Below are 16892 nucleotides of genomic sequence, written 5' to 3' on the forward strand. Positions count from 1 at the left end.
TCCAAATCGAAAAACACGGCCACAGGCTGGGATTTCCGCTGTAAACAATTCATGACGTGGGAGGACAAAATGATAAGATGGTCAACTCCAGAACGCCGCGCTCGAAGTGCAAACTGTGCAGTCGTTAGTAAATTGCGAGACTCGAGCCACCACGCCAGCTGGACATGGATCATACGTTGCATCACCTTGCAAACAAAGCTGATGAGAGAGATGGGGCGGTAGCTAGAAGGAAGGTTTTTGTCCTTACCGGGCTTAGGTATGGGTATGGGTATGACAGTGGCGTCACGCCAACGTCCGGGAAATGTGCGCTCTGCCGAGATGTGGTTGTACGTATTAATCAGAAACTGCCTGCCTGCAAGAGAAAGGTCCTGCAACATCTAAATGTGGACTGCGTCTGTCCCTGGGGTGAAGGATCGGGATAAACTGAGAGCATGATCAAGCTCCTTCATAAAAAGGCGGCATTGTAGCATCACGAGTATGAGAAGAGAAGGGTGTCGTCCGAGCCGCCTCCGCTCGTTTCCGATGAAGGAAAGCAGGGTAATACTGGGAAGAGATCAAAATTTCCGCAAAATGGCGGCCCAAGGTGTGTTGGAGAGAGCAACAGGGTCCACGATAACATCGGCTGCTACTGTCAGGCTGGAAATTGGCGAATGGATCTTGGTCCCAGAGAGCCGTCGGCGGTTGGCCCACACGACAGAGGAAGGGGTGGAACTGTTAAAAGAACTAGTGAATGAAATCCAGCTTTCTTTTTGGCTATCCCGAAGAAATCGACGACACTTTGCACGCATCTGTTTATAATGAATGCAGTTGGATGACTTAAAAAAGCGGAGAGCGCGTCTCCGTGCGCGAATTGCGTCGGGGCATGCCTCTGTCCACCAAGAGACTGGGACACAGCGTGGTAAAGATGAAGTGCGAGGAATGGAAGGTTCTGCAGCAGTAAGGATAACGTTTGCGAGACATTCCCGCTGGTCAATACAACTGGGGAAATCTTGTTCTTCGAAGATAGCCAGGGAGGAGTAAAGCCTCCAGTCAGCCTTAGTAAGCTGCCATATTTGTGTAAACGCAGGTGGGGTAGAAGTCAGCAAAAGGGTATTACATGGGAAATGGTCGCTCAAGTAGGTGTCAGAAAGAACGGACCACTCAAGGCAGTGGGCAAGCTAGGCAGTGCGGAAGAATAGGTCCAAATGGGAATAGGCGTGTGAGGAGTCAGAAATGAATGTAGGTGCTCCAGTATTAAGGAAGAAGTGGTTGAGTTGATTAAGATCAGCCAGAGGGGCCACTTCTCTGACAGGTTCTGGGAGAACACCAAATGGGATAATGCGTAATAAAGTCACCGAGTAGCAGAAATGCGGGAGGTAACAGCCCCATAAGCTGAAGGAAATCTCCCCTGGTGGCATCGAATGACAGAGGGACATAAATGGTACAAAGGGAAACCGTGCGTGGGGAAAGAAAAGGCGAACTGCTACAGCTTAAAGATGGGTAGTCAGGGAGATGGGTTGACAATGAACGTCATCCCGTATGAGCAGCATGACGCCTCCATGGATTGCCGAGCTCAGGGGAAGGTCAAAACGAACCGGGAAAAATGTGGAAGCTCAAAGTCGCCATAAGGACGCAATTTTGTTTCCTGAAGGCACAGTACAAGGGGACGCTGCGATGCTAAAAGCAGCCGTAAATCCTCTTTGTAGGACCGAAGGCCGCGAACGTTCCATTGGAGGAGAGTAATGATGAGGAAGAAATGAAGGGGTGTCCCCTTGGCGGCTGCCGAATGACACCCTGCGAAGACTCGCTGCTACAGGGCACAGAAGCTCCATGAGGTCCACAGAAGCATCGGCTTGCTTGTGCTGTCAGTCTGTTGAGTCCAACTCAGCAAATCGGTTGGTGGTGCGCACCAGCGACATGGAGGCTGAGCGGGCTGAGGTATCATGTGGCAACAGCATCGAAGAGTATCTGCGAGTTGGTGAAGGACAAGACTGTTTGCCTTTGGTGGACTTCTTCGAGCCTGTCCGGTTAGTAGAGGAAAACGTAGATGATGTTTGGCTGGAGGGACGTAGGAAGTCTTCATGGGACGACTACTACTGCTGTCCTTTACGGTCTACCGGTTGCGTAAATGGTGGCTTCGCCTCTTGAGGCGAGGGTTCGACGGCTTGTTGTACACCTCGACGGCGGGATGGCGATGCTACCTTGACAATGGGCGATTTTACAAGCTCAGAGCTGAATTTGAGGTCGAATCTCTGTGTGACCATGTCCTTCATGGAGCGAGAGGTAACAAGACCAGAACTACAAGTGTCAGAGGGGAGAACGCAGGATTTGCGCCTAGCCAATAACTTGTGAGCGACTGGGTAAAGCACTTTTTCCTTTATCCGGATCTCCTGGACAGCCCGCTCATCAAGATACACGGGACAATCCCGAGAGGAGGCGGCATGGCCGCCATTGCAGTTGATACAGCAGGGAGAATGAGGCGGACAATCGCCCTCGTATGCATCCCTACCACAGGTTACACATTTGGCTGGGTGTCGACTAGACGTTCTAGTGTGGTTGAAACGATGACACTGGTAGTAGCACATCGGGTTCGGAATGTACGGCCGGACTGTGATAATTTCATAGCCTGCTTTGAGCTTGGACGGCACCACCACCCCATCAAAGGTGAGGAAAAGAGTGCGGGTGGGCATTAAGGACGAATCTACGTTTTTCATTACACAATGGACGGCAATGACACCCTGACCAGAGTGGTAAGACTGGATTTCGTCTTTGGTTACACCGTCGAGCAGCCTGGTGTAAATTACACCACGGGAAGAATTCAAAGTTCTATGGGCCTTGACACGAACGGAGTAGCCGTGGAGAAGCGAGGCAGCAAGCAGTTGTTGTTGAGAATCAGAAGTTGTCTCCAAATGCAAAGTGCCATTCTGTAAACGAGAGCAGGATTTCACGCGGCCACCTATGGCATCAACATATTTCTGAATAACAAACGGATTTACCGTTGCAAAGAACTAACCGTCTTGAGTATGTGAAACCACGATGAACGGTGGTGCAACTGGAAGGGTCTTTGAATCGTTCGCCTCGTTCCATTCACGTTGATTGTGAAGGTGATTGGCTCATTGCGACAAAATCCCCCATGATTATCAGTTATCTCCGATGGAGCGCTCCTTCCAACTGCGCCTAATGGGCAACTTTGGAAGGTAGCAGCTCAGGCAATCAAGCGTCTGTGGGCCTGGCCTGGACCAAGAGGACAGACATGGAGCACGGAAGGGAAAAGATGCTGCAAAGGCTGGCGCCCCGTGGTAGCCAAGCTCGAACCCGCCATAGTATGGCGACCACCCTGGGGGATGAAGAAACAGTGATTCCAGTATCTTCGTACAATCAGTACCATCATTACTGCCCCCCTACCAAAAAAAGAAACCTCACTACATAATGACTGACTTCTTACAAGGCTGTGGCCTACACATACAGCTATCAGCCTCTAAAATTTCTCTGTATCCTCCGACACAAATTTGCTGTAATTACCCGATGCACTAGTAATATAGTATGGAGTCGGCAGGATAGAATATCAAATGACAATAAACTGAAAATAATACAAATTAACTATTTGTTGATGACTAAGGATGCAATACCACTTCCTTTAGCCACACTGTACTGTAAGTCACAATTGGTTTCAGTTCCCGCTTGTTAGTTATCTGGCCGGCTGGGGTGGCCGAGCGATTCTAGGCGCTACAGTCTGGAACCGCGCGACCGCTACGGTCGCAGGTTCGAATATTGCCTCGGGCATGGATGTGTGTGATGTCCTTAGGTTAGTTAGGTTTAAGTAGTTCTAAGTTCTAGGCGACTGATGACCTCAGAAGTTAAGTCCCATAGTGCTCAGAGCCATTTAAACCATTTGATTTGTTAGTTATCTGCTTCATCCATCTAATCTCCATTATTCTTCAGTAACACTGCATTGTTACTTTTCTTCGGGCAGGTATCACAGTCTTTCAAACGTTAATATTTTCCGTCTTCATATTTATTTGCAATATTGGCCAGTGCGCAAGCACGAGGCACCGAGCCATGCAGCCACGTTTGCACGGCATATGCCGCAGGCCACACAGCTTGGCCATTAGTGTAAAATGAATAATACTTACAGAGCGAGGTGGGAACGTTATCATTTAATTATGGGACGTTTTCACAACTTTTAATCAAAGTCACGCGTTGAGCTTACTATTGCAACACAATTAGTAAATTCATGCACGCAAAAGGCTTCCTCCATCGGTATGAATTCTGTACGCTTGCCGCTCGCTGTGTGCCGTGTGTGTTGCCCACCTTCCGGCCAGTTGTCGAAGACGGTCTGCGCGATGTCGCCGGCCGAGTCGCTCGGACTGAACAGGAACTCCTTCGTCTTGCCGCTGACCAGTATGAGCCGCAAGTTGATCTGCAACACGAGCGAGAAAACGAATATGAAGCGCAAGTACGCAAGAGTGAATCGGCGAATCCAAAGAGTACACACATTTAAGGCTTCCATCAACTTTCAAAGCGAGGACCCTTTTCCTCCTGAACTTGCCCACCTGCTCTGTTGACACTACAACTTAACTCTGTAGTTTAGTGGCAGTCACTGTTAAAATAACTGTTTGATGTTTAAGAAAGCTCCAATACTTGCTACACGTAGTGCATTCTTTTTTTATTAAAAAACTACAGCAGATTTGGGCCTATTATTAATGTTTGGATAACTTTAGACCAAATTTTGGCAATCCTGACAACGTTTTCAGTACGTACTAAGAATAACATTTTCAGATTAAAAGATATAAAATGTTGATATCAATATTTTACTCATCACATGAACGGATTCCCAAAAAATTGTCAAAGATGTGGTAAAAGTATGGTAAAAGTATTTTCCAATCTTCATCATTACATCCTTCCAATATGATGCACATATATAAATCACCTTGCATCACGTAAATGGACCTCATAGTACATTTGGAAAAATCACTCATGTCGCTCCATAGGCTAAGGGTAAGTACAGACTACTCTGACATGACGTGGAAACACGTCACGTCAAGCACCGTGGGACCACGTCAGACATGAACTGGTGTTTACATTGGCCTGACGTATAGCAACATGAAACAACTGCTTCGTGAGCATTTGTGCAGGTTGTTTTGAACCTGCAACCATGAATGTATTCCCTGTTTTTGACATGCTGGAAGAAGAAGAAGAAATGGCTGCTCTGTATATTGCATCCTATCAATATGGGGCGAGACGAATTCGGGGAGTTGCGAAATTTACTGCCTCAACTAACAGAACATGAAGAGCGGTTTAAGTGGTATTCCAGAATGGCAAAAACTGACTTCTACCATCTCTTGAGCTTGGTTAGTCCGATTATAGAGAAGCGCTCCACTCAACTCAGGGAAAGCATTCCGGCTGAGATGCGCCTTGCAGTTGGCCTGAGGAAAGAGCTAATCCATTACTTTATTATATATCACAGTGACATTTTGGAATTTTATTTGATTTTCTTTTCACAAGGTGTGTTTTGTTATACGTCAGAAAAGTAATAACAGATTAGTAATTTTTTCTTGCTGCTTGTATTGCCAAGTGTAGGAGAACCTTGAGTCTGTTGTGCAGTCCAAGATGTGTTCAGATTGCTGAGGAGATGGTCGGTCTTGAGGAGGACTGATGGAATGATGATGGATTTGTATTAAGAGTGTAACCAGAGTTCACCTGAAATGAGCTCCCATGTGTAGCTTGCAACGCTGCCCCCAAAACAATGTTCCTCACTTCCATCTTCACTCTGATTTGCTCATCAGGACGCAGTTTTTTCACATTTTTCGCCATGCCGAGGAAAAGAAGTTCGCATTCATCGTCCACGTCGTTACTTGATGCAACGGGTGCACTTTGCAGAAGTACTCGGGAGCTCAAACGTTGGCTGTCTTTCATAAATGTAACCATTTCTTGTACGGACGACAGTAAACGTTTTATTCCACGATACTACCTTACGGGCTTCGCTGAAGGTTGAGTAAAAGTTGTTGGACAATCTGACACATTAGCCGTGCGTTTTTCGGTGGCCTCCGCCATTATAGGGACTGCAGTTTGCAATAGGTATTTTCTTGGTGGGTTAGATTGGGAACTTTCTGACGAGACCACCTGTGAGTCTGTTTCATCAATCGGACATAAGCCAATCTCTTCCCGTGTTCCATCATAATCTTCATTATTGGGGCTGTCTTCCGCATTTCCTTGAGTTTTTCTTGTTACGAGAGCTGGATCCCAAAAGGCCAAATCATCTTCAAATTTCCATTTGCTCAAACTCTTCGCTGCCCGACCTGATTTTACGGCTCCACGGTGTTTAGCCTGGATATACGCATTCCGTAGTTTATTCCAATTGTCTTTACATTCATTACCTAGAACAGAGAAATTAGTTTAGAATTCTAGGTTTATCTTTAGTCATCTATTAGTTATTCATTTATTCTCCTTTGGCGCCCAAAGACAATAAAAGGTCGCCTAGTTGCCAAAGGACAACGTTAAGAGCTTCGATAACTGGGCTTTTTTCACTGTTCACAGGTACTTAGCAACTGGAAATTCTTATAGAATATTGGCTTTTTCTTTTCGGATTGGATTTTTATCTATTGGAGAAATAGTTAAAGAGTGTTGCGAGATAATTTGGAAAACTCTACAACCGATATACATGCCATAACCAAAGAAAGAGGAACGGAAACAGATCGTCAAGGATTGTGATGAGAAGTGGAATTATCCACACTGCACAGGAAGGAACTTTGGACGGCAAATACGTTCAAATCCGATGTCCAGCTGGTGCTCGTTCATTGTACTATAACTAAAAAGGCACATATTCCATTGTTTTACTGGTTTTGGTAGATGCAAATTACAAACTCACGCTTGTTGACGTTGGAGCTTACGGCAAAAGTAGTGGGAGGAACTTCTGAACGATCTGTGACGGGGAAAAGATTTGAAAGCAACAAATACGGCGTTTCACAAGACAAAGAGCTACTACCAGCAATGGAGAAGTAGCCATTAAAAGTGACGACGAGAAGGTATACAACTACCGCCTTTCAAGAACTCGACGGACTGTAGAAAACGCGTTCGGAATTCTGGCAGGGCGCTGGAGCGTATTTCTAAACCCTTTTGAAACTAAACCAGAAACTGCTGATATAATAGTTTTAGCTTCCACCTGTCTACACAACATGCTTCGGAATATTTCCCCTTTCAAGGAACAAATCCGAATGGAAAGTGAACACATTCATGGTGTAGCCAACCTCGAACCCATTCGTAGAAATTTCACCAAAGTTCAAAATGTACTTCGTTTCTGATTATAGTCCAGCAAGTTGTCCTTGGCAATGGCACTCCATTCGAAAGGGTAGAGTTGCTCCGTGACACGTCCAGCATTTTTTATTTAATAGGTGCATTCATTATAACCGACCATTTTAAGTTCAATATAACCAAGTTTCAATTTCAATTTTGGGTGTTATTTTTAGTTATAAATTCATATAACCTAATTTTTATTATAAATATCTGTTGTATTCACATCTGGTCTTATTTGATATCGATTGATACTTTTTTCCTAACAATATCAAATATAACGCATATTGAACCATTATAAATTGTAAAAAAAGAACAAACTAATAAAAATGTATGGAAAGAGTAACTGTTTTCAGTAACCTGGAATACCGAGTTTTTCTCCTATTTCGTCTCAAGCCCCTTCCTTTGAATGCTGGTTACGATATTCCCGGTTTGTAGGGTCATGCAGAACCAGATTTGACCGAACATACTCAATCAGCATCTCGTCCATCTTCAGATAATAAATGGAAACGATACAGGAAAACCCATTTGACTCTGCTGCCGCCTTCCCACTCCTGACGAAACACCTAGCTCTTTTGACATTCTTCCCACGCATCGTAAGGCGTGTTGCGTCAGATGCCATCATCCAACGCATTCCCACGTCACGTCAGCCCAATACAAACACATGCGCACAAAAACCTGTATTGCATTTTTATATCACGCGCATTATGACGTGTTCCCACGTCCATCAGAGTAGTCCTTAACATGGATGCTTCTAGGCACTGTCAGTTTTACGAAGAGAAAGAAATCAAATGTGGTCGTGTCTGGCCTCTAACCTGGTCTGGAAATGTGTCTGTTCGTGTCTCTTCAAAAATAATTTTTTGTACGCTATGTTAAAAGTAATATGGTACTGTATTCTTGCAGAATCTTCTGATCAGTGGCGGCCTGTGACCACGTGCTAATGTGCTACAACACACAATAAATATTACACTAAAGTTATAGCAATCCTCTTTGAATGCGAGAAGGTAATCTCACCAAAATTACGCCAATTCTCTACACGTGTGTGCTGAAATGCTGTCTCCGCAAAAACTGGAAACCAGTGTCGAGTGCTGAAATGACAGTCAGCCGCACTATGATCAAATCAGAGGAGCGACGCAACTGTCAGTTTTCGATGCCACATGCCCTGATGTGACGTCATCCCTGCTAGTACTGAGGGTGCCACATTGCTTGTATCACTAGGTCAGCATTTTTCTTTGAGCACTGCGGGCACAAAGTACGAGGCACTTTAGAGGTGCAACTGTTGTAACGGCACCGCGGCTGAGTCGTTTAGGGCACAGACTGGCAATTCGTCGGCTTGGGTTCGAGTCCCGCTGCTACCAACAACTTTTTTTCCTTTTTATTTATCTCAGTGTTAAACTATTAATTATAAATTTCGATCCTTTGGCTGCTACAGACGTTCTCTCTGGATTCCGTGCTGAGAGTGGCTTTCTTGTCGCTGTACTGCTCGCCTTATGCTGCCTGTGATGGGAGACGGTGGTCTGACCGTTATGAAATACTTATCATTCGATATTAAGAAAACTATTACGCAAAAAAAATTTGATTTTTGAACAGTTTCCAGTTCGATATCTTTGCTCAATGTTGTTGTTGTTGTTGTGGTCTTCAGTCCGAACATTGGTTTTATACAGCTCTGCATGCTACTCTATCCTATGCAAGCCTCATCATCTTTGAATAATACTGCAACTTACATCCTTCTGAACCTCTTTACTGTATTCATCTCTTGGTCTCCCTCTATAATTTTTACCCTCCACACTTCCCTCCAATACTAAACTGGTGATCCCTTCGTGTCTCAGAATGAGTCCTATCAACAGATCCCTTCCCCTAGTTAGGCTGTGTCGCAAATTTCTTGTCTCCCCAATTAGCTTCAGTCCTTTCTTATTAGTTAGGTGATCTACCCATCTAAGCTTCAGAATTCTTCTGTAGCACCACATTTCAAAATCTCCTATTCTCTTCTTATCCAAACTGTTTATTGTCCACGTTTCACTTCCATGCATGGATATACTCCATACAAATACTTTCAGAAAACACTTCCTAACACTTAAATCTATATTCGCTGTTAACAAATTTCTGTTGTTCAGACTACTTCAGCCATCATCAGCTATTTTGCTGCCCAAATAGCAAACCTCATCTGCTACTTTAAGCGTTTCCTAATCTAATTCCCTCAGCATCAGATGATTTAATTCGACTACATTCAGCTGTCCTTGATTTGGTTTTGTTGATGTTCATGTTATATCGTCCTTTCATCACACTGTACATTCCGTTTAACTGCTCTTCCAAGTCCTTTGCTGTCTCTGACAGAATGACAATGTCATCGACAAACAAAATAGCTTTTATTTCTTCTCCTTGAACTTTAAATCCTACTCCAAATTCTTCTTTTGTTTCCTTTACTGCTAGCTCAATGCACAGATTGAATAACATGGCAAATGTGTAACTGCTTTCTCAACCACTGCTCCCCTTTCATTTCCCTCAATTCTTGTACCTGCCGTCTAGTTACTGTACAAGTTGTAAATAGCCTTTCGCTCATGCATTTTGCACCTGCTACCTTCAGAATTTCAAAGAGACTATTCTATTCAACATGGTCAAAAGCTTTGTCTAAGGATACAAATCCTACTTACGTAGGTTTGCCTTTGCTTAACCTATCTTCTAAGATAAATCATAGGGTCAGTACCGCCTCCCGTGTTCCTATATTTCGCCACAATCCAAACTGATCTTCCCCCGAGATCGGCTTCTAGCAATTTTCCCATTCTTCTATAGAGCCTGTTAGTATTTTGCAAACATAACTTATTAAACTGATAGTTTGGTAATATTCAAACCTGCCAGCACCTGCTTTCTTTGGAGTTTGGATTATTACATTCTTCTTGAAGTCTGAAGGTATTTAGCCTGTCTCATACATTTTGTACACAAGATGGAAGAGTTCTGTCATGGCTAGTTCTCCCAGGGTTGTCAGTAGTTATAACGGAATTGTTTTCGCAGTATCATATCTCCTATCTCATGTTCATCTATGTCGTCTTGCATTTGTATAATACTGCCTTCAAGTCCATCTCCCTTGCATAGACCCTCTATATACGCATTCCACCTTTCAACTTTCCCTTCTTTGCCTAGGACTTGTTTTCCATTTGAGCTCTTAATATTCGTAGATCTGATTCTCTTTTCTCCATAGGTCTCTAATTCTCCTGTGTGCGGTATCTATCTTATCCCTAGCGAAGAATGCTTCTAAATCCTTACATACGTCTTCTAGCCATTCCTGCTTAGCTATTTTGCACTTATCATCACACTGATTTTTTAGACATTTGTATTCCCTATCATCTGCTTCATTTGCTGCGTTTTTATATTTTCTCCTTTCATTAATTAAACTTAGTATCTTCTGTGTTATCCAATACTTCTTACGTATTTGATCCTCTGCTACCTTCACTATCTCTCGAGGCTACCTATTCGTCTTCTACTGTATTGCTTTCCCATGTTCTACTGAACTGCTGTAATGCTCCCTCTGAAACTCTCAACTTCTGGTTGGTTCAACTTATCCAGGTCTCATCTCCTTAATTTACAACCTGTTTGCAATTTCTTCAGCTTCAATGTACAGTTCATAACCAATAAATTGTGGTCAGAGTCCACATCTGCCCCTGGAAAACTCTCACAAATCTGGTTCTGAAATCTCTATCTTACCATTGTATAACAGGGTGTGTCTAGGTCTCTCCCACGTACACAACTTTCTTTTATGATTCTCAAGCCAAGTGTTAGCGATAATTTAATTATTCTCTATGCAAAATTCCACGAGGCAGCTTCCTCTTTCATTCTTTTACCCTAGTCCGTATTTATATATAATTTTTCCTTCTCTTCCTACTACTGGATTCCAGTCCATCATCACAATCAAATTTTCGTCTCCCTTAACTATCTAAATAATTTCTTTCATCTCATCATACATTTCTTAAATATCTTCATCGTCTGTGAAGCCAGATGGTATATGAACTTGTACTACTGTGGTGAGTGTTTGCTTTGTGTTAGTCTTCGCTACAACAATTCGTTTCACTATGCTGTCCTTAGTAGTTAACCGCATTCCTATTTTCTTATTCATTATTAAACCTACTCCTGCATTACCTCTATCTGATGTTGTGTTCATAGCCTTGTTTCACCTGACCGGAAGTCCTGTTGCTTCTGCCACAAAACTTCTTTAATTTCCACTGTATCTAACTTCAACCCACCCACTTCCCTTTTTAAATTTTCTAACCTATCTGTGCGATTAAGGATCTAGCATTGCACGCTGCGATCCATAGAATGCCAGTTTTGTTACTCCTGATGATGACATCCTCCTAAGTAATCCCCACCTGGAGATCCGAATGGGGGACTATTTTAGCTTCAGAATGTTTTGCCTAAGAGGATGCCATCATCGTTTAACAAAACAATAGAGCTGCATGCTCTCAGGGGAAATTACGGCCGTAGTTTCCCCTCGCTTTCAGCCGTTAAAGGACTGAATTTCTTTTAGTTATTCATCATAGTTACTGTTTTGCATCAAATGAGGTAAAGCATAGCACGAAATCTGTACGGATAAAATCCGGCCAAGGTGGCCGAGCGGTTCTAGGCGCTACAGTCTTGAACCGCGCGACTGCTACGGTCGCAGGTTCGAATCCTGCCTCGGGAATGGATGTGTGTGATGTCCTTAGGTTAGTTAGGTTAAAGTAGTTCTAAGTTGTAGGGGACTGATGACCTCAGAAGTTAAGTCCCATCGTGCTCAGAGCCATTTGAACCAATTTTTTTACGGATAAAAACGAACTGCGTGAACTTTTGTGTGTGGACGAAATGTAGATAAGATATAGCAATTTCATTAAAAACTGAGAGTAGAACGATGTCTTATTCCCTTCCGAGATACTTGTTTTTCGTTCGTCTGATGGTCGTGTCCGACGCGCCCATTTCTGTCACTGCATCCTGGTAATCATATGGTCTTAACAATTGTCGTATTACATAAATGGATCAAGTATCGAAACGTGAGTGTGAGTAAAGAGCTAGTTGTGCTTCACAAGAACAATGTTTTCTAAATCCGCGTCCACTATGTGTCAACAGACCGTTCTCTTCGAGGTAATTCATTATGTTCGAACACAATATATGTTCCAAAATCCGGCTGCATATCGACGTTAATAATATGGGCCTGTAATTTAGTGGATTACTCCTATTGCCTTTCTTGAACATTGGTGTGATAGGTGTAACTTTCCAGTCTTTGGACGAAAAGCGAGCGGTTGTAAATGATTATTGAGTATGGAGCTAATGCATCATCATATTCTGAAAGAAACCTAATTGGGATACAATTTGTACTGGAAAATTTTCTTTTATTAAGTGATTTAAGTTGCTTCACTATTCCGAGGTTGTCTACCTTTAAATTACTGATGTTGGCAACTATTCTTGATTAGACTGCTGGAATATTTACTTAGTCTTCTCTGGTGATGGAAATTCGGAAGCTTTTGGTTTAGTAATTGAGCTTTAACAACACGGTCATCGATAACTTTCGTATAGAGAAGGCACTGATTGTGTCTTGCCGCTAACATACTTCACATACAACGAGAATAGCTTTGGATTTTCTGCCACGTTTTGACTTAAAGTAGTTGTAGAAAGTATGCCCCATCATGCCAATGTTGGCTGGTGTTCTAGTGGGAGGCACCTCGTTTATGCATAACTGTCGGCTCTTGCTGGGCATAGTGAAAAATGTGGTCAGAATACAAACTTTGATCCTATTGGTATTTTAGCAATAGCGCCATACCAACGAAAACGAAGGGTCAGAGAGGCAGTATAGATTGCTAAATGCTCGAACAGTTTTAATGATGTCGACAGCTTTTGGCTTCGGGTGGCACTGCTGCCTACACTCAGTGCTACGAGACCGCTACCGGTGTATCTAAAAACCAACGCAAGGTACCATCCACGGCCCGTCCTCCACTCCCTAGGTGAATGGTGAAAGTCTCCACCAACAGAGCAACGTCATTCAACAGTCAATCATAATCATTATCTACGCTAATAAATGCAGAAATTACTGTCGTTAAATTAACGAGAGTCTGACATTTCATCACAGTATGCAGCCTGTTCCCAGAAGAAGGCCTCAGCAACACTTCCGATCGGACTATTCTGGAAGAATGATTTTATACTGAGTCACAAGAACATCATCATCGACAACAGCTGCGGAATGCTTTTGTAACTGGTGTCACGACAGCACACTTGCTGCCACGATGGAACAAGTTCCGAACAGGTCCACGTTTGCCCAGCTCGCCCTTCAAAAGCCTCGTCCATTATTACTATCTTTCTTACGTCACTACCTCTGTTGAAGCAATCTATCCTCTAGCAATAAATAAGTGCGTATCATTCTTTCATCCACTCTCCTCGCGATCTTTAGTTTGTTCTACTTGAATTTTGTGTCTACATCTAGGTGTATGAACGATTCTCCATATGTGAGTCAAATTGGTCCAGTAACATTTTGTCCCAAAAGACAATGTTAAATATATAGGGTGTCCCAAGAGGTATGGTCAATATTCAGGGATGGGACAGAAATTATTATTCGTAACAAAAAAAGTCTAGTAAGCATGGGCTCCAAAAGGCATACTTGCAGAGTTACGAGTACTCGCTCTTTTTCGGTACTGTGAAACATCTATTTTACTGAACAAGCGCTTATAGCTTTTAAGGTGAGCATTTTAGAAATCGGTTTACTAGACTTTTTTGCTTGCAATATACCTGAATACCGACCATTGATCCTGGGACACGCTCCGGATTGTAATCTGCCGAATTAACGCTATCGACACATTTGCGACACGTTAAAATCCAATTCAAGAGCTCAATGGGCGTGCTACTAAGTCATACAGACATCTTATTCCATCGCCCTTCATGAATGAAAACCAAAGCCAATTTACAGCTTCCTTAATCTGACCACGTGAATAGCAGAAAAAATTATCTTAGACATCCATGAGGGTATCAGTTTAAGAATAAAGCCACTAAATGACAGAGTCAACACTGTTGGTAGTACCAGAATCACTTCCGCCACTTCCAAACACTCCCGCCACGTATGATAGCTCCAAATCGTTGAAACGCTCAATAACATATTGTTGCTATCACATATATTGCAACAAAGCTTGAAAATTGAGCTGACACCAGTAATTATCAAACCTGTGAAGGCAGTCGCAGTCATAGAACACAAGCACAACCTACAAGAGTACAGTGAAACAGAACTGTACAGGTCCTAGTCCCGAAAAGGCTGTTGCACTGATACTAAAATACATTACTATGCTAGGTTGTACAGAGAGGCCATAGAAACTCAAAAGTGCGACCCCAAGAGAGAGATTACAGACCGGACAAGTTTCGAAATGCCAAATTACAATCTTGTTCACGTTGTAGCGTAAACCACACAATAGATGTTGTAATTGCTTTAAAAAGGCCGAACATGGGGCTAAGGTGTGCAAAACGAAGCCTAACCAACACAAGTCAAGACACTCAAGCATACTGCAATAGTTAAAAATAAAGTCAACTAATGTTCATAAGGAACATGTGCAAATTCAAAAACTTCCATGGACGAAACGTAACGTGATTGCTATCTTTTCTGTCAGCAACAAACCGTCATCTACGGCTCTTCGAGTTAACGAAATGCCAATCAATATTCAAATTGACAGGGTCTTCTCTTCCAAACAGCCTGCTAGGGTACCGAAATTTAGGGATGGCAAAGTTAACAGCAATTAGGAGATTCCAATGAAAGGGCAATGCTGCAAAAGATGTTATGTACAAATACGTTACGTAACAGGGTACATTCGTTGTTGTGAATCCCAATAATACAACGAATTCTACTGAATGCTTTGAGCTTTACGATTCATCACGAGAGGCAAATCAAATTAAATTGATATTCTGAATGGACAGTTGGTTCAGGTGTAGCAGAAATATAGTGATATTTTTTTCTAAAGCAAGAATCGTGATCAACGGCGTTTTATATATAAAGGCATGTATCACAGTGAAGCAGAATGCGGTGTCAAAATCTTGCTGAATCCGAATGCAGTGAGAAACTGGAAAACACGCAACATTTCGCTTATGTTTAAAGGATAAACTAACTCAAGTATTCGACCGCCTTGAACAGAATGGCACCAATCAAAGTTGTACAGAAATCGAACAGCACATTACGCATATGCAGAGATTTCGAAGCTACAGTTAATGCAGAATATTACTGACTCAATCCTAGCCACAAGCCGGAAGTTAGCCGATGTGAGAATTTTGCCAAGTTGAAGCTTAAATACACATATCTGCAAACCGTTTTGGACGACGCGCAGAGATTTATGATGATAAATACACTATTTGGTCTCCACCGTTACCAAAGGTTACCCTTTGGGGTTGCCAACACACTGTATTTGTTCCAGAGATATTTGAACAATTAGTCTGGAAAGCTCCAAACGCTGTAAACTACCTTGACTGAATCCGTTTTCTACAACCGATAAATTTGAAATACAACAAAGATAAGTGCAATACTTGCGACACACACCGTGCCCACAAGGCATCAAGCCAACACTGCAACATAAGGACGCCTTTAAAAATCTTCCCACTCCCAAGGGCGTCAAGCAATTACGTTCCGTATTAACAAATAAATTGTTGGCGGAAGTTTTTCCCTCATCAGTGAATCACTGCAGAAGCTGTTACGTAAAGGCAGTAAATGGAACTGGAACAGTGAATACCAACACGCATTTAGCAAACGGTGTTTGCTTGACGCCAAATGTCTTACGAATTAAGATACGAACAAAATGCTCACAGTTGCTGCAGATAGTTCAGACTATAGAGGCCGCTGTGTCGTATCAGTATCATGGAAACTACTAATTACGTTCACTTGTAAGACTATGACAGTGGCACAAAGAAATTACAGTCTGATCGAGAAGGAGGGTCTTGAGTTTATATTTGCCCTCAAGAATTTTCATGATTACATCTACAGACGTTATTTCCTCGTCCTCACAGACGACAAGCCCTTCATGGCTATCTTTGCAGTTGATGATACTGTTCCTACACGGAAAGCTCAACGTCTGCAGCGCTGGGCGCTACTTCTGTCGAATTACGACGAAGAAATTATCTTCTGCTCCACAGCACAACACGTGAACGCAGTTCTCACGTCTGTTAATAGGGCAAGACAAAAAGTTTGGCTCTTCAGCTGATGTTTGTTTTGCAAATATCAGTAATCAGGACAGAGTGGAAAATTTCCCAGTAAATTCAAATTTAATTGCAAATTCTTACCTGAGGACCCAGTTTTCTCTAGGACTAAACAGTATACTCAAACGAAATGACCCAATGGTAAGAAGTTACTCATTCAACCGGAGATTAAATCTTAGTGGAATATGAGGGATGCACTTACAGTGAATAAAGATGTCATTCTGACACAGTCAGAATCAAGCAAGACACGTGGGTTTATTCCTACAGTGCCAAAATCTAAGGCAGTGCACATGCTACATCAATGCCATTCGGGGCACAGATCGTACCAAACGCATTGCCAGATAGCATTGCTACCGGAATAAGACACTGAAATGATGCCAGCTAAATGTCACTTATGTCAAAAATACCAGTCAGCTTGCATCGGCATATTGTGCGTGGCCACAGGC

At 42.8% G+C, this 16892-nt stretch overlaps 1 protein-coding gene across 1 annotated transcript in view; it reads right to left on the bottom strand.

The window, feature by feature from the left end:
* Window positions 1-16892, bottom strand: part of LOC124622343 (ubiquitin-like protein 3) — a 469599-nt gene that overhangs the window by 81991 nt on the left and 370716 nt on the right. Inside the window, exon 2 of the mRNA XM_047148021.1 lies at window positions 4291-4399. Coding sequence (XP_047003977.1) covers window positions 4291-4399 — 109 coding nt within the window. The remainder of the gene's footprint in view (window positions 1-4290; window positions 4400-16892) is intronic.

The sequence above is a fragment of the Schistocerca americana genome, chromosome 7 (genome assembly GCF_021461395.2).
Source record: "Schistocerca americana isolate TAMUIC-IGC-003095 chromosome 7, iqSchAmer2.1, whole genome shotgun sequence".
In the NCBI taxonomy this organism is placed as follows: Eukaryota; Metazoa; Arthropoda; class Insecta; order Orthoptera; family Acrididae; genus Schistocerca; species Schistocerca americana.